This window comes from Oryctolagus cuniculus, chromosome 1 (genome assembly GCF_051225735.1).
Source record: "Oryctolagus cuniculus isolate XC-2025 breed Fujian yellow rabbit chromosome 1, ASM5122573v1, whole genome shotgun sequence".
NCBI lineage: Eukaryota > Metazoa > Chordata > Mammalia > Lagomorpha > Leporidae > Oryctolagus > Oryctolagus cuniculus.
The window spans coordinates 51,133,471-51,160,498 of NC_142867.1; the positions used below are offsets into that span (position 1 = coordinate 51,133,471).

Below are 27,028 nucleotides of genomic sequence, written 5' to 3' on the forward strand. Positions count from 1 at the left end.
CTGGAATTATCCAGGGTGGAGTAGGGCTGAGAGAAGAGAGTAGCCAAGTCTCATTCCAAAGGATTGCACTATGAAATAATGCTCTCCAGGACTGTTCAAAAGTCAGAGGGCATTAACTACCTACACAACAGAGAGGGAAGATTACCAAACACAGAGCACCTGCTGGGTACCAAGGTCCCTCTGCTCCCACTCTCGTAGTGGTTTGATAGTTGCATATTACATTCCCATTTTACAGGAGTAGAAATTGAAGCTTGGAGGCACTGCATAATTTGTCAAAGGCCTCACTGCTTACAATGATAAAAAGCTAAATTTGAGTGCTCATTACATTAATGCTTGAAAAAAATCCTATGAGGTTTTCATACTGAAACATGGATAAATAGAAACAAACATCCAGGCAATATGATACTAGAACCTTGCTCTTGACCATGACTGCTCTGCTCTTTGGCGGTCTTTAGCAACTTAGCTGATATTCGGACCTGTACATCTGAAGCTGGGCTCTTTCCACTACAAAGACTGCCCTTTTATGACACACTACTGCTTTTTTAAAGCTGTGATCATTTGAAAACGAGGCTGTATCTGGTCATTTTTCAAACTCTTGCCTCATGTCTTTCTGAGAGAGAATAGGATTTGTGTTATTAAAATTCAGGACAAACTGCAGTTCCATTATCCTCATCATCATGGATCTCTGATGAACATGTAGCACAAGCCCCACCAGGGCTAAGGGGCCAAGGAGCCAATATTAATGGTGAATAGCGGGAAGTGACAGTCTCTGGACTCTGCCCACCTTTGTGTCTCTCCTCCCTGTCACTGCACCTTGCCTCCTGGATTGACCACTTCATTCTTTAAAACTCATCACTGGGGAGTGTCACTGTGCCTGACCCTTTGGATGCCAGTGGGAACAATTTTCCCAGCTCAGCAGACACATGCCTGGCTTCCAGCTACTGGCACCAGTTCCCCATTCCCAGGTTATCCTGCTGGACTGGTATCCAGTGTTCCTTAAGTAGAAATCTATGTCTACTTTCCTTGCTCATTTTAATTTCTTTTTACTTAGAATAAAACTTCAATTAAAAAGTCTTCAAGGGGCTAACAGGTAGCCTGGTTGTTCAGATACGTGCATCTCACATAGGGGTCCCTGGATTTGCTCATAGGTTCCTAACTCCAGCTTCCCACTAATGTGGTCCCTGTAAGACAATGAATGATGGCTCAAGTAATTGGGTCCATGCACCCCACATGGGAAACCTGGATTGTGTTTCCAGTTGCTGGCTTCTGCCTTGGCCCAGCCCTGACTGTTAAAGACATCTGGGGAGAGAAACAATGGATAGGAGCTCTCTTCCCCTCATTTTTCCCCTCTCCTTCTCAAACAAATAACTATTTTTAAGAATTATAAAGCCTCCAAAGTCTGGAATTCATACTTTTCTGTCTTATTCCATTCCTCCTTTTGAATGATATGGGGAGTTCTCTGAAAAGAAGTGCTTTATATGCCAACAACTCTTTGTAATGGACTCCAAAACATTTACTGAGTACAGTTCAGCAAACAAACGATTATGGCTCACTGTGCTACATTTAACATTTCAATGTTAACAGAAAGGATTATGGAAGTACAGAGAAGGATTACCTAACCCAAGCTAGGGTATCCAGTAGGTTTCCCAAGTCAATCCCCATAGGATGCCCGCAAGTTCACCAGGAAAAACAGCAGAATCAGAAGAGGATAAAGTTTCAGTCAAAAGCAACACTGTGTGCACAGGAATGGAAGCCTGGAATCACACACTGGGCAAATGGCAAGTGCTAAGTGGAGCCAGAGTAGGAAGCAATGGTGAAAATGGCTGTGTCAAATCAAATCCGGAAGCATGGTAGAGTGCGGGGATCTGTAGATCTATCTGCATTACATTCCATCAAAGCAGGATACCCCATGTCCCTTAGAACAATCATTCTGGCCACATCAAGTAGCTTCCATAAAACCAAACAGGACACACACTCCCAAGCTATAAGGGCTCCCAAACCAGTATTTCTTGCAATTTCCACCCCAGCTACAAGGCAAACATTGGACCCCTTTGCACATTTCGTAGGAAGGTATGAGAAGACCTTGTTTTAAACAGCAATTGCTTTCCCAAACCTGTGGCACTAAACTCAGACTTTTTTGTCCAGTAAAGCGAGAAGGGCATCCAAAATTCACTCACAGGCTCCTAGAATGTGAAAGCTGGAAGGACTGCAGAGGTCTTTGGTCCATTGCCTCATCCTAAATAAGGAAACTCAGGCTCAGAGAGGAAGAGGATTGCCCATGGACACACAACATAGCGGAAGGCTGGCCCTTGGCTCCTAACCCATGCTCTCTATTACACTGGGCTCTCCTGCAAGAGACTTGATGATAAAACCACAGGCTTTTCTTTCCAGTGATCTTAAAGACAAAAAATATTTCCGAGTAATTCTTTAGAAGAAAAAATGAATCTTCAAGTTCTCTCTTTCAACCAATTAAATCTTTGGCTCCCACTCAGACAGAACACTTAATCAATTTAAAGCTCTATCTTATCCTGTCCCGACAAATTGCAGTTTTCTACCAAAAAGAATGAGAATAGCTTTCTAGACAGAGAAGAATGGCTTGGAGAAAAGAACAAAATTAAGCCGTTTAATTTCTCACACTCACCTGAGACTCCCAGCCAAGGGTTTGTTATTCATTCCTCGAAGATTTATTAAACATTTATTTATCTAACTATCACCTAGCAAGCCCCTACTGTGTGCATTCTAATCACAATCAGAAGCACAAACTTGAATCAGGTATCCATTTAGCCCTCAGGACATTGACCATTGGGAGGAGAAGGTGGCATACACATAAATCACTGTTGGACTACCCAGGATCTGGCCTAAAGCAAGTTCTCAATCCAAAATACAGATCATTTGAATAAGCGGTGAATGAATGAAGTGTGTCTCTCTACTCCAGACAGTTCCTACATGAGACCTGCCCTGGGGGGAGGACACAGAGCCTCTACACTGACCTGCTAGGGGCTGGATAGGAGGAGGAGCTCACAAAACACAGCTCAGGAAAGACAGGGCACTAAATAGGGGCAAGGGGCCTGCAGAATATTGTGACACTTCTACTACCTCTTTCTGGGCCTCAGTTTCCCCATGTTACCACCAAAGGACAGCACCGATAAGCTCTGAGAAAACTTCCAGCCACAATATTCAATGCCTCCATGATCCCAGTTCCCGGCACTATGTAAGAATTTCAATCCCACCTCTCTTCTTAAAAATAACTACTGAATCATGGCCCTCTGCCTTTTCAAGGTCACACCCTGTATTTCTGTGGATTTCTCTTGGGAAATGGGAGAAGGGAGGGAATTTGATTCTAGCTTTGATTGGCCTTCAGTTCAGCTTAAACAACAGAAAAAAATGTCCAATTATCCCATTGACAATTACAGTCTGCACATTTCACCACAGTCATAGAAAATGACCCAGTAGCATAAAACCAGCCACAAACCAGAAGTGCACACATGCAAGCCATTATCTACTTCGTGACAGACTTGCCTGCACCGGCCTCCATGGCTCAGGAGAGCTGGACGTCTCCTAGGTGGGGCAGCAGCAACCCAGGAGGCTGCCTGTCACTAGCTGCATCTGCACCCATCTCTGAGTCTTCTCAGACTCCAGGTGAAGAGAATCTGGAGGAAGAGATTCGTTCACAACAGCCCTTGCAGATGAGAGCCCCAAGTTGTACACATGCTACAAATCCATGCCTGATCAGCCCAAGAGGGAAGTGGATTAAGAACGTGTAAGTTCTGTGCAAGCAGAGACATGTTCAACCCAGTCCCCAGCACGTCCCTGAGCACACAATGCGAGATTTGCACTCAATAAATATTTGTGGAAAAATTTGGTTGGAGAGTAATGAACAAATGACTACCTGAATAAATGAGTAAATGATTTGCTTGTGTGATGCCCCATGAACACTGCAGACAATGACAGAGACTAGATAGGCTATGGATATGGTTTAAGTACCATCTAGCTACATCTATCCTAGCTCTGCTACCTATAAGCTCTGTCCTTTGGAAAATAACTTCCTCTGAGCCTCAGTTTCCTTAGGGATGGACATGGTGGCATGCTGCCCAGATTCCCTTTTATGGAAGGACTTGTTATCCTAGCCACTAGGAACATCATTAGTCAACAGCTTTTAGCTGCCTGGCCTTCCAGATACTTCAGAGCCACCTCACCTGAAACCATGTCCTTCCTACTTCTGCCCACATTAAAAGAAAAGTGGCTGGCACTATGACGTAGTGGGTAAAGCCACCACCTGAAGTGCCGTCATCCCATATGGGCGCCGGTTCAAGTCCTGGCTGCTCCACTTCCAATCCAGCTCTCTGCTATGGCCTGGGAAAGCAGTAGAAGATGGCCCAAGTCCTTGGGCCCCTTTACACATGCAGGAGAGCCGGGTGAAGCTCCTGGCTCCTGGCTTCTGATAGGCGCAGCTCTGGCCATTGCGGCCAATTGGGGAGTGAACCAGCGGGTGGAAGACCTCTCTGTCTCTCTCTCTCTCTCTCTCTCTGCCTCTCCTTCTCTCTGTGTGTAACTCTGATTTTCAAATAAATAAATAAATCTTTTTTTTAAAGTGCTCAACAAAATAAGTGTAATAGAATTTAGTCTGGCAAATGACAGTTCATGAGGTAGGCATCACTCAGAGCCAGAAGAGGTTCAGAGAGCTCCACAGCACAGGCGCAGGCAGCCTGCTTTGAGGTTTATGCTGGAGGAAGACGAAGAAAACACAGTTTACCGATTAGAGTGGACAGACCCTGATTAGAGATTAGTTGATGGATTCTGACTTGTAGTCTCTAGTTTGTTTTACTGTTTAAGATACATAGGAAGCTGGTTTGCTGACATAGGAACGTAAAGCACTGGGGAAGCCTCAGCCTACTGATTTCCCAATTAAAATGTTTTTTGGTGCTTGTTTGGTTTTGTTTATTTGAAACGCAGAGAGAGAGAGAGAGAGAGAGAGATCTATCCACTGGTTTACTCCCTAAAATGCCTGAAACAGCCAAGGCTGGGCCAGGTCAAAGTCAGAAACTCCATCTGGGTCTCCCATGTCTCCCTTGAGCCATCATCTGCTGCCTCCTGGAAGCATCAGCAGGGAGCTGGATTGGAAGCAGAGGAGCCTAAACTTGAACTGCTTCTTCTATATGGATGTCAGCATCCCGAGCGGCAGCGTAACCCACTGTGCTATAACACCTACACCTTAATCAAAAGTGCTTAACTTCTTCCAAAGACAGTTCAAGTTGGGTATAAAGGCTCTGGCCATTTTGGACAATGAACAACGACTCTAATTCCAAAGCTCCCTATGAGGTCAGCTGAGGCTGTCAAAGTGCCAGCATCACAGCTCGGCTTCACCTTCTACCCAGGCCTCCCTTCCTCTCCCTTCAATGGTGCTGACCCCACAGGTGCTGCCAAATGACCATCTATCTCCAAACTCCACCTCAAAGGCTGCTCCTCAGAGAACTTCAGCCCCTCACTGGCAAAAACATACATAATGATTGTGCACATGGGCTATGGTGAAGATTAAATGAAAGCTGTGTATAAAAGTCCCCAGCCCATAGCAAGTTCTTCAAAGAGTGAGCCAACTTTGGTAACTGCCAGCCCTTTACTCAGTACTCCCACTCTGACCCTTCACTGGCAGGAACCCAGAGAGAAAATATCAAGATGCCCTAGCTTGATTTCCAGGCAAGAGAAGCACTGGAAAGAAGTGAAGGATGGAAGAAGACGTGTGGACTTGGCTTTGTGAGGACAATGAGCTCCAACTCATCCTCCAGGGACCACCCCATGCAGACAATTAAACCACAAGACTTCAGGGTCATCAGGACCCTGAAGAAGATAAGGCCCACGCCACGTGGTAGCAGGCACAGCCCTGCTGGTGCATACAGTGGTGTCAGCACGCTGACCAGCACGGTGGCACCATAGCTAGGTTCCAGCACCACCACCACACTCAGAGTCTACTCCAGATGTGAACAAAGAGGCCCAGAGACAGAAGACCAAACAAAGACCAGCTAGGGAATAACAGCCACTGTCTCCTGTTGTCCAGGGAGCTCATATCTGGCCCCCTTCACTCCCACCAATTAAGCCTTGACCCTCTAGGAAAGTCCTCTGACCTGAGCAGTGAGCAGTGCTTCCCGACAGGAGGAGGAATTCGTTACTGCTGTGGGTATGGACTGGCGAGGGAGGCTGTGCACTGCAAAGCACCCTGAGGCCCTAGAAAGACCTCCTTCCAGGACCAAAGTACTTCCATGGGCTTGTGAAGCCGCCATCACTGCCGCCATGTTATAGAAGACAAAACTGGTGCTCAGACAAATTAAGCAGCTGTCCAAGGTCATAGAACTGGTAAGAAGTGGAGCTGGGATTTGAGTCCAGTGCTTTCAACCACTCAGGCCTATATTTAAGGATTCTAAGAGTAGAGTTATGTGATTTTGCTTTCTGGTTTCATTGTTTTGAAATATAAAAGTATCCCCAGAGATTCAGAGGCAATGAGCGTTGGTAACCTCTGCACTGGTCAGACCACCTGTCTTGGCCCGTGCCCTTAGATCAGGGCTGTTGCTCCCTGCCTCCTACTCTCTGCTGGGAGGCTGTGCCTAGAACAGCTCCTTTTTACTGCTACTTACTCACTAAGATTTCAGATACCAATGGTCTAACCCATACGATTCACCCAGGCTGCTGGATGATCCCATGCAACTTGACTGTACTTACTTATTTATTTTTGTATACTGAGGTGAACAATGGCCCTACAAAGTGAAATGCAGTTTCCATGGAACACAACAGAAAGAAGTCAATTACCCAGCATTACTTATTTATCAGGGAACAATAACCATGGTGTTATTTCCCATGAGAGGCCTCTGCAGCTTGAAACAGGAAAAAAGAAGGGGTGGCTGCTATTGTCTGCCTATAATGCAGCATCAGATTGGACAAATTAACCCCTCTGACATCCTGTAAATACACAAGAGCCTTCTCTGTGAACATGGCCCCACGCACCTTATGCTAGAACCTGGTAGCCCCAGGGATTGTATCCCCACAATGTTCCAGGTAGCCCCAACAAGACCAGGCTGTGAAGGTATTAGAGGGAAAAGCACCCAGTCTTCTCAGCACAGCCTGCCCCGTCAGAGCTGCACATAATCTTGTTCATAGGTTGCAGGTTTTATGGCTGCCAGAACTCTGGGAGTTAGGCTAGTCTGAGTTTTACTCCCAAGGTATTTGTTTTGTACGATCAGTTTAAAATCCTACCCTGCTTATGAGGGTAATAATTTGATTTCTAAATCATTTTTATGCAATTTAATTTCCTTTTACCATTAAACCTCCTGAGGAGGTAGAAAGTGGTAAAGAGAGACAAGTCAGTGGTTTCCAGGGTACAAATGGTGTGATCTTTGTCCCACAGACTGGACACTGAGGACCTGTTCCTCATCTGAAGGTTCATGTTGACTGAGCAGTGTCTGTGTATTAGACAGGAGCTTTATACGTATTATTTTAAATTCTCATAACAATTTAACCATGTTTGAATCATCCCCATCTGACAGAAGAAGAAACTGCAGCCCCAAGTTACAGCTAATAAGTAACAGAATCAGGAATCAAGTTGGGGCCAGCTGTGCAATGTAGCAGGTAAAGCCACCACCTGTAAGGCCAGCATACGATATGGGCACTGGTTCGAGTCCTGGCTGCTCCACTTCCAAACTCACTTACTGCTAATGGCCTGGAAAAAGCAGCAGAAGATGGCCCAAGTGCTTGGTCCCCTGCCACGTACATGGGAGACCTGGACAGAGCTCCTGGCTCCTGGCTTCGGCCTGCCCTGCCCTGGCCATGGCAGCCATCTAGGGAGTAAACCAGTGGATGGAAGACATCCCTATCTCTTCCCCTCTCTATCTGTAACTCTCTCATAAAAATTTTAAAAATCAAGCCAAGGCACTCAGAACTGCTAAACACAGTCCTCAAACTACCCTGTGACAATGGCTTTCCCAGTCTGTCCAGGCTCTGCTCTGACCATCAGAGCACCCTGCAGCCAAAGTTGCTCCACCCAACCCATTGCCTGGGGGCAGGGCAGGGCAGGAGAGACTCTGCTTCATCCATAATATGTCCACATTTTCCCAGTTCAAAGTCCTAGGCTATTGGGAGTCTCTGACTGTGACTTCTCATTTTCCCAGTGAAGCCACCTTCTGAGAGTGAGGGGTCTGCAGGAGGTTTCTGGAAGAATACTCTAAGATTGCCTGCAGGAAGAGCTCCTGGCACAAAAGGCAATCTGTGAACAACAGGTCCTATGCATGCCAGACACACTGCATGTATGAATTCATTTAGTCCTCATATCAGCCCTGTGAGGTGGGTACTGGGCTTATTCCCTCATTTGACACATGAGGGAACCAGGGCACAGATGGGGTTCAGGAACTTGCACAAAGCCACGTAGCTGGTAAGAAGTAGAGGTCAGCTTTGAAGCTGACTCATGTCCAAAGCTGAACCCACTTGCTTATCTCACAGAAGGCCATTAGCCATTCCAAACCAAGGTGGGCCCCGTCCCTGAGAACACACACAGATCCTGACAGGTCTGTATCTCACCACCTCTGGGTTCTGCCTTACAAACACTGCATGCAAAGATGACAGAGCCTCTATGTGGTTTTGCTTACACTTGGCTTCCAGCTGCACAGAAATTGTTAATTATATCCTAACAGTGTTCTCAGTCCTTTGGAACATACCTAAACTAACCCTATATCCTTAAACCTCTTTATTTTAAAAGCATTTATTTATTTGAACGGTGGAGTGATAGAAAAAAGGGGAGACATAGAGAGAAAGATCTTCCATCTACTGGTTTACTCCCCCAAATGCTTGCAATAGCCATGGCTGGGCCAGACTGACACTAGGAGCCTGGAACTCCACCTGGTTCTCTCACAAGGGTGGCAGGAGAACCTTGGCCATCATTTGCTGATTTTCCAGCTGCGTTATCAGAGAGCTGGGTTGGAAGTAAAGCAGCCAGAACTTGAACTGGCACTCCAATATGTGATACCAACATCACAGGCAGTGACTTAACCCACTGTGCCACATGCTGGCCCTGAAACCAAGTACTTGAGCCATCATCTGCTGCCCCTCAGGCAAAATGACAGGATGCTGGATCAGAAGCTAGGATCCAGGACTCAAACTGGCACTCTATATCGGATGCCAGTGTCCCAAGTGGCAGCTTAACCTGCTATATCACAATGTCCACCCTTTAAATCTCTATATAATGATCTCTTTGGGGGAGCAGACCAGTACCTTTATAGAGGATAACCCAGTTCTAATAAAATTAAATAATTCATAATTTTTCTCAATTTTAAAAGCAACATATACACAAAATAAAACACTCACAATCCAAACAAGCAGTATGAAAATGAAGGACGGAGTAAACAGATAACCCTGGTAATCCAGAGGTGGGGGGGGGGTGAATGTAAGATTTAAGTATACATATAATATGTAATACAAAACAAAACCATGAGTTCATATTCTCATAAAGACCACTCTGATTCTGTCATCTCAAAACAATCCCATCAAAATGTCTCGAGAAAAACAAGGCTAAGCAGAAGCCCTGATCACTCTGAGGTTGCAATTTTCCTCTGTGGGTCAACCCTACCATAGAGTGACCAACTGTCCACGCTTGCCTGGGACTGAAGGGTTTCCAGGGACACAAGACTTTCTTGCCAAAAACAGAGCAGTCCCCGGCAAACTAGTATACTTGGTCAACATGGATCTGGGCTCTGCTTCTTGCCTCCAGGACGAACCAAGTTAAATCTACAGATTAACTAAGCTCTGGTATACAGCACTTGTGCTCCTCAGTTTCCGTCTTTAGGCTAAAAGCTCCAAAGCTCTTCTCCCATTATTTGCTTCACCTGCTGCTCAGTGGGGGCCTCCTTCCCACTCCCCATCCTGTTCAACTCAGGCATCAAAGATCAGCTCAGGGTTATTCTCTCCTTGGTGACTTAGGGGAAAGAGAAGACCTCTGGATTTACACCTGCAAAAAGCTCAGGAGGACCTGCACCAATCCCAAAGACCCCCAGTGGCTCCAGCCCCTGGAGAGATCAGCCCCTGACCAAGAGAGATCAGGAGACTTCTATGCGGTCTCCTTCTTAGCAGCACACCCCTCTCAATTCTTTGTTCCATTGTCTTCCTCCACATTACACTGCAGCTCCTGGGGGGATGGGATGGCCCTGATTCTTCTCTGTCCCAGGGTCCAGTCCTCGCCATATTAACTGATTAAACGCAACATACCCACTGCCGCAACCCAGGTCTCCTCCACAGACAATGCTTGGAGAGATGGGGCCACTTGTAGCCTCAGGATTCTGAGGCTTGGCCTCAGCCAGAGTCCAGATGGGTGCAGGCCTGGCCCTCAGAACCACTGTAGAACTTACCGCTGCCCTGGCAGGGGCATGGAGTCCAGGTGGCGGCCTCCGGGCAGCGCCATCATGTTGATCCCAATCTGTAGCAAGGCCTGCCCACAGCGATCGGGACCCTGGAAGGCGAAGGCAGGACAGGTCAATGAGGACCTCACAAAGAGGATATGCAATCACTCTGTCTTCAGGATCCAGGCCACAGGAGCAAGGCAGGTGTGGAGGGCAAGCGTCCCAGCCTTCCTCTCCTTTTAAACTGACCTCACTGACCTCACACAAGTAAGGCAGGACTCAGGTCTGACCTTGGTTCTAAGTCTCTAGCACTTTATATGCTCTTGCAATCTTTTCTGATGTCTCATTTCTAAACATTTACCTGACCATTTTGGTCTGTACCAAATACCAGGACACATAGGCTAGCAAGTATTGCACAGGACATACTTGTACTAAAACAGTAGCCATGGTTTATCTGAGATTCACATTTAACTGGGTGTCCTATATTATTTTCTAAATCTGGCAACTCTACATGCTAATTCTCTAGCTAGACACCACCACAGCATTGGGTTACTCACTGTGATTATGCTTAGGTCTGTCTTGGAAAATTTGACCCTGTAATGGGTATGGTGGTTGCTTTCCCAAATCCATTCCACTTCAGCTGATGTAATGTCACCCAGACTGCCAGCTATTAGTTCAGGAAGAGTGTGGGACTCAGTTCGAGCCAATGAACCATAACAGGATTGCTCCTAGGAAAAGTTTTCTTCACCCTAACAGAGAATCACAAGGTAAGACACTCTCTCCAACTGGACTTGACCAGAAAGCATATCCACTTCATCGCTGCTAGAGATAACCTTGCAAATCATACCAGGAGTCAGTTGGTGGACAAAGATAACTGTGTTTCAGCACTGACCCACTGAATCCTGGAGTCTGGCCACCTTCTGGTTTCCTATTATCTAAGTAGGAGATCTCACTGTTTAAGTAAGTCTTGGTGGAGGATTTTGTTCTGCACACTCAAAAGCATCCTTACAGAGTTACCAGGTTCTGAGACTTCCAATTCCAGCACTGAGAATACATCTGGCTCACCTGTGCCTCACAGGTTGAACAAACAACATCCTCCTTCCCCATAAAACTAGCTGTCCACCTCTCCGTTCCCAGAGGGTTTTTTTAATACTCCCTTTCTTTTCATTCCCTCCTTGTCTGCTAACCCCTCTAAGTTGATAGGTAAACCCTCCCTAAGTGGAGATTCTGTCCCCGTTATCTGCATGCATCAACAAGAGACCCTTACTCGATGATTACAGTGGGAGAAAGTAACAGAGGAGGGCCTGGCTGCACACACAGTCTGAAGATGCTAGGAATAAGCAATGAAACAGTTAACCTGAAAAGTACAGGGAGGCAGGAGCACAAAACAGAAGTAGGCATTAGGTCATTCCAGAAAGTTACTGCCATTGCCTTGCTGTGAGCTCCACTAAACTGTGAACCTCTCGAGGCCAGGAACAAGGTGTGTTCCTGGCACTGTCAAGTGCTGGGCATTTGGCCTGCACTCTACGAGTCTGTTGAAAGAAGAGTAGAATGACTTATGTTGAGTTTCTTCATCTGCAGTTGAGGATAATACTATTTATTTTACAGGGATATTATAACGATGACATGAGGTCAGGAATGTGGGACTATCAGGCCAGAGTGAATGCTGAATAAATAGTATCTGTTATTATTAGTATGGCCTGACAGTCTGCCTGTATGTCCAGTTCTGTGGTCAGCTACTCTAAGGGAGATGCACAAAGAGAGATACAACGTATAAAACACTTTTCACAAAGAGTGCTCAATGAACAGTCATTATCATGTGTTAGCTCCACCTTTATTTCTATCATTGTCAATATTGAGAAAGTGTATCTTTAAAATCTAGTAAGCCAGCTGTCTGAAAAGGATAGCACAAAAGAAAAAGCTAGAAACAACAAAATGAGTTGCTTATTGCCTTTTTGATATGCTTAACAAAAGTACAAAAAAAGGAAAATAGCAACTTCTCAGGGTCAAAGCTAAGATGTGATTAGATGAGTAGATTTTTACTTCCAATCTTATCATGGGGGGAAAAGAGACAGTGTAAAATGTTGAAGTGGGAATTATAGCCTCAGGTAGGTGACAGACAGGGAGCTCCAAGGCCCTTTCAAGTTTGAGGCGGCAGGATTCTGTAGGAGGAGGTAAAGCATACCATGGAATACAGGGGACCCTCTGCACCAGATTCAGGTCATATGTGAGGGACTCAGAGAAAGCAGAGTTGTCATGAGCAGAAGCCAGAATGCAACATGCTGTGAATTTCTAGGAGGCAGATTCCAGAAACACATCTTGGTAACTACAAAATTTTAGAGCCAATTCCTAATTCTGAGGCTGATTGCTAATTCTAGAGCTGCCTCCCAATCACTGCTCTGTGAACCATTTGGAAAGAAGCAGTGCGTGCAAGAAGCCAGCCAGAGTAGAGGAGGAACAACACATCGTGCCACGCAATCTACTTCCCTTCTCTAGGGCTCTCTGAGCTGTGAGCTCAGGGGATGCAATAAGCCCTATATGTCTTAATCTTGGTTAAAACACTCTGGTGAGGGGCCCTTGCTCATCAATTCACCCACAGCTCCACCATGCAGGTGCAGCCTGTCAGTTAATAAAACCTTGCTTCCTGTGAATTTGTATGTTGCCAGGGGCTAGGGAGGCCTCTTGGGCACATCTGGGTTGCATGTGTATCGATGCCCTATCCACACACTGTTCTATTTATGCCTGTCCCTTTCCTGCAGTGGGACAAGTTTCCCCGAATGCCCGAAAGCACATCTTACTCAATGAGGGAATGGGCACAGGACCCTACACAATGACGAGCATGGTCAAGGGCCTGGATCATGAATCAGATCAGCTCTCAGAGGAACCACAGCTCATGAACATTGAAGATGAGGGCCAAGAGAGGAAGACTATCTGCAAGATGATATAGGAACACTAGGAGATTAACTCATATGATATTCACAAAATACCTGTAACTAACAATAGTTCATATCTAGTGAGCATGCACTATGTTAGGTACTGTTCTAAATGCTTAATACAGTATTAACTCATATACTATTTTCATCACCCCCTTGACAGTGATGAGATCCTTGAGATTCTCTAACAACCAGAAGGTGACAGAGGACTAGAATCCAGGTTTTATGACTGTAGGGGAGGTGCTACAGCAGGTGAGGGTGATGAGAACAACAAACAAGTGACATGTGTCCAGGCTCTGCTGGCAGGCACCCTACCTCCATCCCCCGCCCCCTTTTCCTTGAGCAACCTGCAGCCCCAGGGCGCCCTTCACAGACAGCCCTGCACTCTGGCCTCCCACCAGCACCCCTCACTGCTCTCACCTTCCAGCCCTTGAGCCCTCCCTCTTTACCCAGTGCCAGTCCTCAGTGATATCCCAAGGAGAGGACGATTCCTCAGATGAAAAGCAGAGCAAAATGTTGGGAGGTGCAGGGGCACAGAAAGTGGGGACTTTTCATGCATTGACTTGTTTTGTGGATTACCCAGACAGGAATGGGTCTGAAAGGGCCCTGGGGAGCTAAAACCACAGTCAGCTAAATCTTCAAAGTGTCAGCGGCTTTACAGAGTCCTGTTTCAAGCATGCAGCCTTCAAGGAAGCTCCTAAAGCCAACCTCATCTTCAGTCTGATGCCCTTACAGCCAACCCGTACCCACTGCCCAAAATCTGACTCACCCTGCTGAGCAGAGACCCAGAGAACAAAACTCCTCCAAGGCTACAGAGCAAGTTGGGAGACCAAGAATGAATTCAAGATAACCCCTTTGCCATACATGGTGTGTCCTCTTCAGTGCTGCAAAAAAAGAACCTGAACTGTGGAGGCTGATACATTCAAATCCTGACTCTGACCTTGGGAAAATCTCTGATCTTCCAAGAATGTGGTTTCCTTACTATACGTACTTCCCAAGAGCTTCATGAGGATTAAGGGAGAGGACTGATAAAATCCCTGTTACAGTGCTTGGTGCATTACAGCCTCAGGGAGGGAGAGTCCTCCCTCTTGAAGGAGGGGCTGAGAAACACACCTCCGGCAGCGATGCTTTGCCAGTAAGGGAGGTGAAAGACACAGATTGGAGTGGGCAGAGAAGAGGAAAACCTTTCCTTTGCCTCCCCTTGGGGGGCTTCCGAATTCACTGAAAATCCCACCGTGGATCCTGCAGCCTTGCTACTTCAGATCTCTGGGTTGTGACTTCCCCCAGGAGTGGCTCATTTACAGGAAGAACTGGAAGCCTGCAGTGTCTCTTGAATCAATGCTGCTGTAACAATGGTTCCATTTGGACAGCTAGTGGTGGCTCCCACATCCCATTACAGGCAGCCTGTACTCACCTCCCTTTAGCTAATTGAGACCGGGCTGGTGGAGGAAATGGAGGCTATTTACAGTGATTATTCTTTTAGAACCAGGAGCAAAGATGGTTTCTGCCGTTATCCAATGGGCTACTCCAGACACGGCTCAGGCACAGCGGGATTGCTTAATCTGGAGACACCATTAGGGCTGTGCACACAGGAGGGACAGCAAATATTGCGGGAAGCAGTTAAGCTCCTGCAGCAGCAGCAGCAGCAGTAGCAGCAGCAGCAGTGGGTGCAGGGAGGAGGCTGCTGGGGAGAAGGAGAGGCATGAGACTGGACCAGGCAGGGGTCAAGTGCTCTAAGTCTTCTTTCTTAAAAGACCTCAGAGAGCTCACGACCTGGAAGCAGCAGGGCTATCTGGCCATCCCACCATAATACATGACTCTGCATTAAGAGCTAAAAGGGCTTTTAGACAGCACTGCTTCCCCAGGAAAGGAAGAAGGGCTTTTGCAGAGTCTTGATGTCTGTTTTCCCAGCTGCAAAGTGGGAGGAAGATAAACGCCACCTAATAAGACTGTTGTGGCTACTCAGATAACCTGTGTGTAAACCTCTTTCTTTGTGGCTCCCTAGCATGTGAGCCCACTTCCCACATTTGAGAAAGATCCCTACCTTGTGAGCCTTAGAGCAGGGGAAGCCTGCTTCCCATACAGGAAGTGCCAAAGCCACGTACCTGTTACCCTGCAGCCACTGCAGCCGAAGCAAACTACGAGACTGAAATCTCGCCCATCAGGCACACAGAGCAGAAGCACACGACCCAGTTTTCACCAATTAAGGACATAGGGCTGGTGGCTTGAAACTGGGTCCTGCGGTGGAGAATCAAGTTCCCCATGCCTGGCATCCAGTGTACACCTTGAAAGGCCCTGTAATTTAGAGACCAGAAGGCTGGATTCTGAATGTCTGAGCTGAGAATTATGCTGGAGACCTCCCTTCCCCCGCTACTCCGTATCTCTCCATCTCTGTTGCCAGCTCCCTGGTCAAGCACACTGTTGTCCCTCACTTCAACCTCTTCAAGAGCCTCCTGGTGGTTTCTGCCCCTCACCACTTCTTTCCAGACCTGTCCCTTTCCAAACCACTCACACATACCCCAGAGTAAACTGAAACACAGATCCAAGCACCCGCTGTTTAAAACCCATCAGTGATATCCTGTTGCTACTAAGAGTCCCCCCAGCCTGGCACAATGCTGATCGTGATCAATAAACGATTGTTGACTTGGCTGGGTGAGTTTGTACTGAAGGAACCCTAGCTCCCTCATTGATAAACCAGAGGTGAAGGTAACTCTTTCACCATGTGGTTACAAGTACTAAAAAAGGAAGACCGTGGAAGGACCTTTGCATGCCACACACACCTGCATCTAAATGGCTCTGCATTTGAACACCCATGAGACAAGGCCACCTGTCCCTACTGAATTCTTAGTCTCTACTGCCAGGTCAGGCCCAGCTGAGCAGCCTGTCTCCCCACCCAGCTGTGTTCATCAGGCTCTCCCAGATGGACAGGCAGATGGGAGAAAAGGACAGTCACAGAGCTATATGAAAACCACAGTGGCGGGTCACCAAGGGAATGCTAGGGCCGGGGGAGGCAGAGGGCTTTAACCAATACTAGGTCAGAGTGGAAGGCGAGGAGAAGAGTCTTGGAAATGTTCTCAGTACACGTCCCCATGAAAGAGGAATGTGGAAAGAGCAGAGGAAGCAGAAAGGGCAGAGAGAAGACTGTGTGAAAGGCACAGATTGTGAGCATGGCAATATTAAAGAACTGAAGATGTTTCTAGAAGCTTGGGGCACCCTGGGCAGGTGATGGAGTTTAGAGAAAACCATATCTCTGCCCTGGGAAAGCTGAAAGTGGCCTCGTTGAGCTGAAGGAGGACAGACTTCCTAGAAGAGGTGATGTATAAACAGGGCCTTATATGCAGGGTGGGACTTTGCTGGATAAAGATGGGGCAAGGGCAGGCCCACACTGTGGCGCAGCAGGTTAACCTGCCAGCTACAAAGCCAGAACCCCATCTGGACACTGGTTCCACTTCCAAGGTAGCTCCTTGCCAATGAGCCTGGGAAAGCAGCAGAACATGAGCCACCACCTGCTAGGATCCCTACACCCACGTGGGAGAACTGGTTGGAGTTCTGGGCTCCTGGATTCGACCTGGCCATTGTGGCCATCTGAGGAGTGAACCATGAGATCAAATATCCCTTTCTTTGCACAATTTTGCCTTTCAAATAAATAAATCTTAAAAGGGAGGCAGGGGGATTCAGAGCCAAGGAGGTAGCGTGTAGGAGTGAGGTATGGCAAAGAGACCAGAAAATGCAGCAAGCACTCAGAGACCCAGGTCTCTCAGGAGGCTGGAAGGAAGGTGCCTCCAGGGCTCTGAGTACGAAAGGAACTGATTCTTCATACTCTATCCTGTGGGTTACAGGGAGCCATCATAGGTGTTTGAGCAGGGCAGCAAAGTGATCAGAGTGGAATTTCAGCCGCATGGCAACCAGTGAGGTAGATAGACCTCAGAGACATGACCAGTGACAGGGGTTCATTTCAGACACAGGTACAAGTGTCAGGGAGAGTACTGGGGAAGGAGAGGTAGGGCCCTCGGGGTAGAAAGAAGATCTGCAAAGGGCATTGGGTGGCTCCGTCCCCAGTCAGATTCTGAGCCTCTGCTTGACCTGTGTATGGTGACAACAGCCATCAGAGCTATTCAGCATGGCTGGCGAGGGTGACCAGCATCCTGCAGCAATCAGATACTTTAAGATCCTTCATTCCCAGGAGAGGTGCAAGAAACCAAGCAACTGCGCCCAGCTTGCCGAATGGACTGAGCCTCATGAAATATGGAGAGTGCTCTGGCTCCCTGGAGGAGGCCTGGCAGCCTTCACAGCTGTCAGGCGACAGAGCCCAGCAGGCAGCAGAGGAGACCTCAGTACTCACAGAACTGGACCTTAGTTCCTCCAGGCCCTGAAAAGCCTGGCTGGACAGCTCAGGATGGGTAGGACTGTATGTCAGTCCTTATCCTAGGTCTTACCTAGAAGGCAACAGGAGGCCTACCTACATAGATATGTCCGTGAACTTATCAGGGAGAAGACTATAGGTCCTGGGAAAGGTCCTGGCAGCCTTCCAGGGGGAGTGTCCATGGTACTCTTAGAATATTACAATAGAAGATTGTAATCTCAGAGATTACCCCTTGTAATAACAGCAACCACAACAATGAGGAGGAGGAGGAGAGGGAGTAACCCTTAAGCTTACTAGGTGAAAGGCACTGTTATAAATGCTTTAAATTTAGTCTTCAAAATTACTCCTGTTGTAGGTTAATTTTATTTATCCCTATTTTTCAGATGAAGAGTGGAAGCATGGAAAGGTTAATGTGGACAGATGGGAGAGATGTTAACAGAGAGGAAGAGACTTGCCCAAGGTCACACAGCAGGCTGAGCTACACCCAGACATGAAAAGGGTTTCCAGATCCCCATAATCCCCCACCATGGGAAGTCCAAATAAGGCTCTGCCTGGCAGGAGCCCGGAGAGATCCACCAGGGCCTCAGAATGGTTCACCTCGTTCCCCATCTGTGAGGCAGGCATTATTATGCCTGCTCTTTCTCCTTTTCTCTGGTTATCAAACAAAGGGAAACAGAGTGGACAAGGACATCTGAGGGTCCTGGTTGAATTCTGCTCAGCCCCAAGATGGGACAAGCAGGTGGGCTCAGTGGTACCCTTGAGTCCCTAGAGTTCAGAGAGGGCAATATGGTGTCAAGCTCAACCCACTGAGGCCCACCTCTTCCTGGTTTACATGACCACCCATCCTTTAATGGCTCCAACTTATCCAAGCAAACCACCAGGAAGCCTCCCCAAAAGGAGCTTGTGTGGCAGCCCCAGAGGCAAGTTCCAGCTCCTGGAGTCAGGGAAGCTCTGGCCACCCTCACCTGTGTCTCAGAGAGTGCCTTTCCTGGCTCCGGGGCTCTGAATGCCCGGCTGCCCATCAGAGAAGCATCCAACCTGGAGCTGCACAAAGATGCAGTAACTACACGTTGGGAGCTGACATGACTCTGGGGGTGCCCTAAGGGCCGAAAGTGAGAAACTGGCACCCAGCTCTCCCAGACTGTTGTGCAGTAGAGCCCCCAAGGGACGCTCAGCTGGTTCTTTGGATCACTCTCATCTAGAGCTGTGTTGTTTAAGAATACAGGTTCAGGGGAGTCATTTGGTGCAGTGATTATTATTTATGCTGCTTGGGATGCCTGCATCCCATATCAGAGCCCTTGGATTCAACTCTTGGCTCTGCCTCTGATTCCAGCTTCCTGCTGATGCACATCCTGGGAGACAGCAGGTTATGACTCAAGTAGGAGACCTAGATCAAGTTCTGAGCTCCTAGCTTTAGCTTACCACAGCCCTAGCTGTTGTGGACATTTAGCAAACAAACCAGTGTTTGGGGATCAATCTCTCTCTTTCCCTCTCTGTCTTTTTCTCTCTCCATTCAAATAAATATTTTGAGAAGAATATACATTAAGCAGTCAGACTTCCAGGCTCAGCTCCAACTCCCATTGGTTATTAGCTATGTGGCCTTGTGCATTAGACTTCTCAGACTGTAAAATGGGATATGTAACAAGGACAGAATGGAAATGCTGTGCCCATCAGTGGAACCAGTGGATGAAGTTCCTGGCACACAGTGGGGTGTGACATACAGATGGGTTCCATTCCTCTTCTGGTAAAGACAGTGCCTAGCAGTAGGGAGGTGGGAGACAGAGGCCATTCTGCCACCTCCTGAAGTCCAACTATCAGTTGCTTTTTACTCTTTAATATTTTAATTATTCTCTCTTACTGTCTAACTTTGCCTGATGTGAATGGTAGCCAACTGCTCCAATATTCCTTAGCTTTGATTTGCAAAAGTGAGAGACCTCTCCCACTGGGCCCAAGTCCCATGGTGCTAAAATTAACAAGCAGTATACTTTAAGCTAATGACTTACTGGTTGTGACTGCCACGAATAGACATAACTCTCAGATAAAGACCATTAGAGAAAATTGAATAGCTCCGATGTGGTGAAAACTTGGATACATCCTGTTTCATAAATCACCCTCAAAGGTCACACTGGGCAAGCTCTTTCCCTCTCTGAGTCATGATGAGGACCCAGGAAGAAGGGGTCTGTATACCCTTGGGAAAGAGAACATAGACAAGAGAATTGTACAACCTCTTAGAGTTTCACAAATATAATTTCCTTTCACCTCTGAATCCATGAGCAGAGGACAGCGCTACTTCAACAATTAGGATAATCCAATCTTTGATTTTATTCCTTTCCAAACCCTCCACCTTGGAGTTTTCTCAATAACATTTAGAAGGCTACATGGTGAGGTCATGGAATACTAAAAGCTCAGTATTGGGTTCCAATCCCAGTCCTGCCTCTTACTAGGCCTCTGACCTTTGCTTCTTCATCTGTGACACGGGAATAGAACCTATTCTTGAGGTTGTCGTTAAAAATCATATAAGCTGGCTGGCACCACGGCTCAATAGGCTAATCATCCACTTAGCGGCGCCGGCACACCAGGTTCTAGTCCCAGTCGGGGCGCCGGATTCTTTCCCGCTTGCCCCTCTTCCAGGCCAGCTCTCTGCTATGGCCCGGGAAGGCAGTGGAGGATGGCCCAAGTGCTTGGGCCCTGCACCCCATGGGAGACCAGGATAAGTACCTGGCTCCTGCCATCGGATCAGCATGGTGCGCCGGCCACAGCGTGCCAGCCGTGGCGGCCATTGGAGGGTGAACCAATGGCAAAAGGAAGACCTTTCTCTCTGTCTCTCTCTCTCACTATCCACTCTGCCTGTCCAAAAAAAAAAAAAATCACATAAGCTCGTGTATTCTGCATGATACTCAGAGCAGGTGAAATAATACCAGAGGCTACTCTGTCCCAGGAGCTGGTTAGCAGGTAGGAAGTTTCATGGTGTCCATCTTCGTGCCCAGAGAAGGATTCATTTCCTACCCAGGCCTCAGATCCAAAAAGGTGCTTCCCACCACAGGGGATTAAAAGGCAGAATAAATTAAATATATTGGAAAAAGACAAAGTCTCCCAGAGAATGGATTTGATTTTGAAAAATCTGCTGTAATAGAGATTACTATCGTTTCAGTGTTGTGTCTCTTTCAAAATCAGTAGATTGAAAACTAACCCCAATGTGATACTATTGGGAGTGAGGCCTTTAAGAGGTAATTAAGTTATGAAGACAGAGTCTTCATGAAGGGAATAATGCCATGGCAGAAAGGGTTTGCAGAAGGAGATTCATCATCTTGAACCTCCTGCCTTCTGCTAGGTGAGGATCCAGCCTTCTACCTCCCCAGAGGCTGCAGTGTGTAGGGTGCCATCTTGTAAGAAGAGAGACACCTCACCAGACACCAGGAATGCCTTGGTATTGGACTTTCTAGCCTCTGAAACGGTATACCAAAAAGTTCTGTTCATTACAAATTACCCAGTTATGCCAGTGTGTGGCATTCAGTTATATATAGCACAAAAGGGACTAGGACAGAGACCAGGCTTTGAAAAACAGTCGAAAATACTAAAACATTTTCTTTAATTACTGACATTTACCTCAAGGCAACAACTAATGCCCTACCTCACAATCTTCATGATCAATGTAGTGTGGGACATTCAATGGAAAATCCAGGCTGAATCAGAACCTTGGCTCCACCACAATGTTGAAGAGCTCCTACTAGCTCATTAGTGAAAAGTAACCCTAAGAACCCTAGTAACCCCAGGAACATCTGCGGAATGTTGTATTTTCTGCCTCCTGTGTATGTAGGGCAGGGGAGACAAGAGGGAAGAGCCCAACAGGAGTGAAGGAGACCAGCAATTCAGTGTGAGCAGGAATGAGAAAGAAGCCTCTGTATCCAGAGCACCAGCAAGGAGAGTTCTGAATTACTTCCCACTATAGTAGTCCCATCCAGTTTTGTGGCCTGGATTTACATGATCTGTTGCAGCAGTGGCGGGAATCAATTAGAAAATTTAGTTTCAAGAAATGAAAAAGAGTCTTGGAAACAATTTCAAGGAACAAAGGCTATAAAGTATGACTAAATTTAAGAAAGAACTACATGGTACATCTATAAATTAGAATACAATAATTAAAATGGAAAAACTCATTGGACAGATTAATCACAGCTAAAGGATAGATTGGTTTATTAAAAGATAGAACAAAAAACTTGTTCAAAATGGAGCCCAGAGGAAAATATAAGAGAACTAAATCTCAGGAACACAGAGTGATGTAGTTTAACAAGTATTTGTCACATTTTCAAAGAAAGAAGGAAAATTTGGGGGTGGGGGTGATATTCAAAGAAATAGTACCTGAAATTTTTCCCAGAATTTTTGAAAGACACAACTTTCAAAATCAGAAACCTATGAACTCCAAGCAAGATAAAGACAAAAGATCTACACATCCTACACAGTGCCCATGACTAAAAAACCTCAAAGACAAAGAGGATTTCGAAAGTGTCTGAAGGAGAAGGACACTTAGATTGGCAGGTTTCACTGAGCAGCAATGAGTGTCAGCAAGCAGTGGAAACACCTGGTGACAGAACACAACTGCCCTAAAACTCTGAATCCAGATAAGCAGTCCCCCAAGATGAGGATGAAATAAAGGCATTTTACACAAGCAAAACCCCATACTGAAGGGAACCTGGAAGCATCTACTTCAGAGAGAAAGGACTAGAATGTCAGGTGGACATTAGGAGATGCTAGAAAGAACGATGAGCAACGCTATTGGACATCTGATGAGTACACGGATTCTTAGTTCAACTTTAAATTTATCTCCAAACAAATTTTGACTGTAAGAAACAATTATATTTCATGTGTGGGTTAGAGAGAAAAGTAATAAATTTCAAACAATATATCTAAATTTAGAAGATGATGACTAAAACAAGTTAAAATGGTCTTAAGGTCTTCTAAGGTTCTTCTATTTGGGGAAAGGAAGAATAGCTATGCAAATTAACTTTAGGTTTATTGCGTTATTATTGTTACAATATCTAGGGTGATTAGCTAAAAGAATAAGCACAGAGATACAGAAAGAAATATCCCCTCTCTAGGTATCTAGAGGGGAAAAATGAGTAATAAAGAAAAACTCTATCAAAGAGAGAGAGAGAAGGGAGTAATCACAGTAAGGAGAAATGAGCTAAACCAGTCAGTTACAAACACAGATTGTCAAGAACCAATTCCCAGACACAGAGAGAGGGCAGGAGAAGGGAGAAGGGAGAGGACGGGAAGGGAGAGGAAGGCTCCCATGTGCCATATGCTGGCCACAAGACATATTTCTAAAACAAATGATCCAAAACAGCTTAAAGTTACAGAATACACACACTCAAAATGCTTCCCTAAAAAAACCTGGTGCTAATGTATTCATATAATACAAAATGAATTTTAAGAACATCAGCATTATAAAGATGAAGAGATTCACCACATAAAAATAAAAAGCTCAACTCATCAAGAAGGCATAAATAATGATGTACCAACAGCATGCTCTGAAGATACACAACTTAAAAATTGAGAGGGTTCAAGGAGAAATGAGCTGGGACAGAAACACTGCTGGAGACTTCAACACAATTCTGTCTTGAGGAGAGAGCAAGCAGAAAAATTACCAATAAGGATATAGGAGATTTGAATGGGACAATTAAGTTAGATTTAACATCTATGACAAGAACACCACATCCAATGTGTCAGAAGTACACATTTTTTCAAGCATGCATGAATGATTCTTTCTTTTTAATTGACTAATTTCCGGCTCTTAAAGCAAGCCTCAGCAGATTTCAAAAGTCTGACACACTATGGATTGTAATCTTTACCTAATATAAATGCCCCAGTACCTTTGAATATTTTTTAACAAACAAGTCAGAGGTCAAAGAGGAAATCATAACAGAAATTAAAAAACAAACCCAAATGATTATGAAAATATGTATATAAAAGTCATGTTGTATATAAAGTAGAATCAAAGGCAAGAATCAAAGCCTAATTTAAGCATTTAAATCTAATTTAAATTTAAATTAAATGCTTAAATTAGAAAGTGAGAAAATCTGAAAATTAGAAGAATATTTAACTTCTAACAACACCAGAAATTTTAAAAAGAGGAAAATAATAATAGTATCAGTTCATCATAAGGTGATCTCTAGATTCAATGCAGTTCTCATTTAACCCCCAGAGGGTCGTTAGAACTTGATAAGTTGAGTCAGAAATGTAGTCAGGATATCCTTGAGAAGGAAAGTGAAGTGGCTTTGCCTGCCAGATATCTAATAGTAAATAAATGGGGATATTGATTCGGGAATAAACCTGGAAGGCCAGGGGCTGATATGCAGCAGGTTAAAAACCAGTTCTTAGGATGCCCAAAGCCAATATCAGAGTGCCTGGGATGGAGCCCTGCCTCCACTTTGGCTAATGTGCACCCTGGGAGGAGTAGATAACGATTCAAGTATTTGGGCTCCTGCCTCCCACATGGGAGACCCAGTTGGATTTCTTGGCTCCTGGTTTTGTTCTAGCTCAAGCCCAGCTATTGAAGAAATTTAGGGAGTGAACCAGCAGATGTAAGATTTCTCTCTCTCTCTCTCTCTCTCTCTCCATCTTTCAAATAATAAATAAAAATAAACCTTTTTGAAAAAAAATAAACTTAGAGAACTGAATAATAGCCCCAAGATACACCCAAGCAGCTATGAAGTTTTATTAGTGACAAAGGATGAGGAGGCAGAGGGTGACAGAGGCAGAGTTCACACAACTGCAGATAACAAGCAGAATGTGAGAGGGAGCAGGGAGAGGCAGGTGATGCTCACCGAGGCTCCTTTTTGCCCAAACACCTCTGCCCCCTGAGTTTCCCTCTTGCTCCAGAGAAAAGATCTGGCTGTATTGAGCCAGAGAGAAACTAGTTAACTTTAAGAGCCCCTTTCTGCAGCCAGAGGGAGCCAGCCTAGCTCCAGGACCAAGCAGATGAAGCAGCTTCCAAAAATGAAAAAGGGAAGGTTAATTAAGAGATGCTGGGCTTCACCAGATACCTGTCACCCTGCTAAAACTGCAGGGAGCGGAGCAGGCTCCATATCCATGCTGCAGGGGCCTGCTGCTGCTGCTGCTGCTGTACCCTTTGCACATCTGGAGACAGGGGCCAGGCCAGCCCTTCACCCCTTCACACCGTACAGGTTTACGGTGGCAGATGTTCTCATGGTGGTAACTCCGTAAGCTGGTGAACACCACAACCCCTACCCAGACCCAAAGGGTAACACAAAAGAGCCCAGACCAGCAGCCAGGAAACCTGCAGCCTGGTCTCAGCCCTGCCAGTAACTGTGACCTTAGTCAAGTTTTTTTTTTTTTTTTTTTTTTTTTTTTTTTTTTTTTTTTTTTGACAGGCAGAGTGGACAGTGAGAGAGAGAGACAGAGAGAGAAAGGTCTTCCTTTGCCGTTGGTTCACCCTCCAATGGCCGCCGCTGCAGCCGGCGCACCGCGCTGATCCTGGCAGGAGCCAGGAGCCAGGTGCTTTTTCCTGGTCTCCCATGGGGTGCAGGGCCCAAGCACCTGGGCCATCCTCCACTGCACTCCCTGGCCATAGCAGAGAGCTGGCCTGGAAGAGGGGCAACCGGGACAGAATCCGGCGCCCCAACCGGGACTAGAACCCGGTGTGCCGGCGCCGCAAGGTGGAGGATTAGCCTATTGAGCCACGGCGCCGGCTCCTTAGTCAAGTTTTAACCTCTCTGAGCTACCTTCCTCCTATGCAAACTGGAGAAAATAATAAATATTTTATTTCTCACCACAGCTGTGGTAAAGATTGAAATGTACTAATGGACATGACACTGTGACACTGCTTTGTAGATTTATAAGAGGTCATGAAAACAGGAGGGGCTTTCTCAGGCAATATGGTCCATGGAAACAAGAATTCCAAGAATACCACCCAAAGGAATTAATGCATGAAACTGGAATTGCAGACAGTTTAAAAAAAAAAAAGTGTCCTGGGCCAAGATAAAAACCTAGAAGGCAAGGTCAGAATCAAATCCCTGTTGGCATGACGTAAGCACGTCTGGGGCACTATAGCAAAAACAGGTCCTCAGGGACTGTCTTATCCAACCCTGGAGTTTACATAAAAGCCCCGATATAGCAAATGACTTGTCCAAGTCACATAGCAAATCTGTGACACTGCCCAGAGGAGTGTCCCTGTCAGGTCCCTGATTGCTCCCTTGGAGGACACAATGACTCCACCCCTGGGCCTGGAACTGAGAGCTGGTTTTCCTGCATCTGCACACAAGCACAGCTTACTCCCCACCATGGGGAGCCTTCTACCAGCTCCACAGCACAGGTCAGACAGGAGGTGGTGATGAAGGGTTGAAGAACCAATTACACACCCAACACTGATGCTCTGGGGCCGGTGCTGGCAGGGTCTAAGGCTCAGATCCCCCTGACTTTTTGGGAAACTGCCCCCAGCTTCCACTCAAATGCTGAACACGGGGATAGAGGCACTTCAAAGGATGCTTCCATCTGAAATCTTGCTGTTAAACCACCAGATTCTGCATGCTGTGGGGACAGACAGATTTTACTTAAAGAGGTGGCCTTCAGATCCTTGGGACAGCACAGGATCAAATACGTCCCCAGCGGCCCAGCCTTAGGCCAGACCAAGCACTGGACTTAAGCCCCAAATACGCATCCCAGGTGCTCACCGCAGGCCGTGACTCTCCCTGTGGGATGCTCTCTCTCGAGCTGAGCAGGGGCTTCCTCCTCTTGCAGCAGCAGGCACAGGACACCTCAGCCCCTCAGCAAAACCATCTCTCTTTTTCCCTCTCAGCAGGCAGCAACAGCCTTGAACCACTCATGCTCATGGCCACTGGCAAGTCATTGCCAAGGGCTGCGAGAGTAACTGAGGTAGAAACTGGTCACAGGCCAAGCCACGTGACTGCACAAGGAATCCAGAGACTGGCGCTATTCCCATCAAAAGGCGGCTCTTTCTGATTCCACATTTGGCCAACGCTGAGACTCATCTACCATCCTGCCTCGGTCTGGGTCAAGAGCAGACAGGGTGGTCAAGAAGAGCATCTGCTCTGTATCAAGGAAGATGATCGAGCAGGAGGTGGATAAAACAATTTTGCCTTAGCATTTCCTCTTCTATTGCAAGATATATGCAAAGGCACAATTAAATAAAACCTAGCGATTCCTCCAGCACAAGTTCAACAAAATGCTTGACCTTTCTCTGCCACAAGCACGGTATGTGACCTTGGAGGATTTATGCCCCTTCTCTGGGCCTCTGATTTCCCATCTGTAAGAGGAGGGGGCTGCATTCATGAGTTCTTGCTCTGAATCTAACGCTCTTACAATTCAATGACCCCTCACGCCCACCC

The 27,028-nt window shown here is 46.4% G+C and overlaps 1 protein-coding gene across 9 annotated transcripts in view; it reads right to left on the bottom strand.

Moving 5' to 3' along the window:
• The window catches only part of INSC (INSC spindle orientation adaptor protein), a 139,283-nt gene that overhangs the window by 88,978 nt on the left and 23,277 nt on the right, over positions 1-27,028 (bottom strand). For 6 of the 9 annotated variants that reach the window (XM_089328391.1, XM_089328403.1, XM_089328385.1 and 3 more), the window contains one exon: positions 10,380-10,480. The exons of 1 other annotated variant lie outside the window; for it this stretch is intronic. In XM_089328391.1, the coding sequence (XP_089184517.1) occupies positions 10,380-10,435 (56 nt within the window). In that variant the 5' untranslated portion in view covers positions 10,436-10,480. Of the gene's footprint in view, positions 1-10,379; positions 10,481-10,927; positions 11,120-14,072; positions 14,188-27,028 lie in introns of all 9 variants that reach the window. 2 more of the 9 variants (XM_089328387.1, XM_089328395.1) reach the window with 2 other exon arrangements.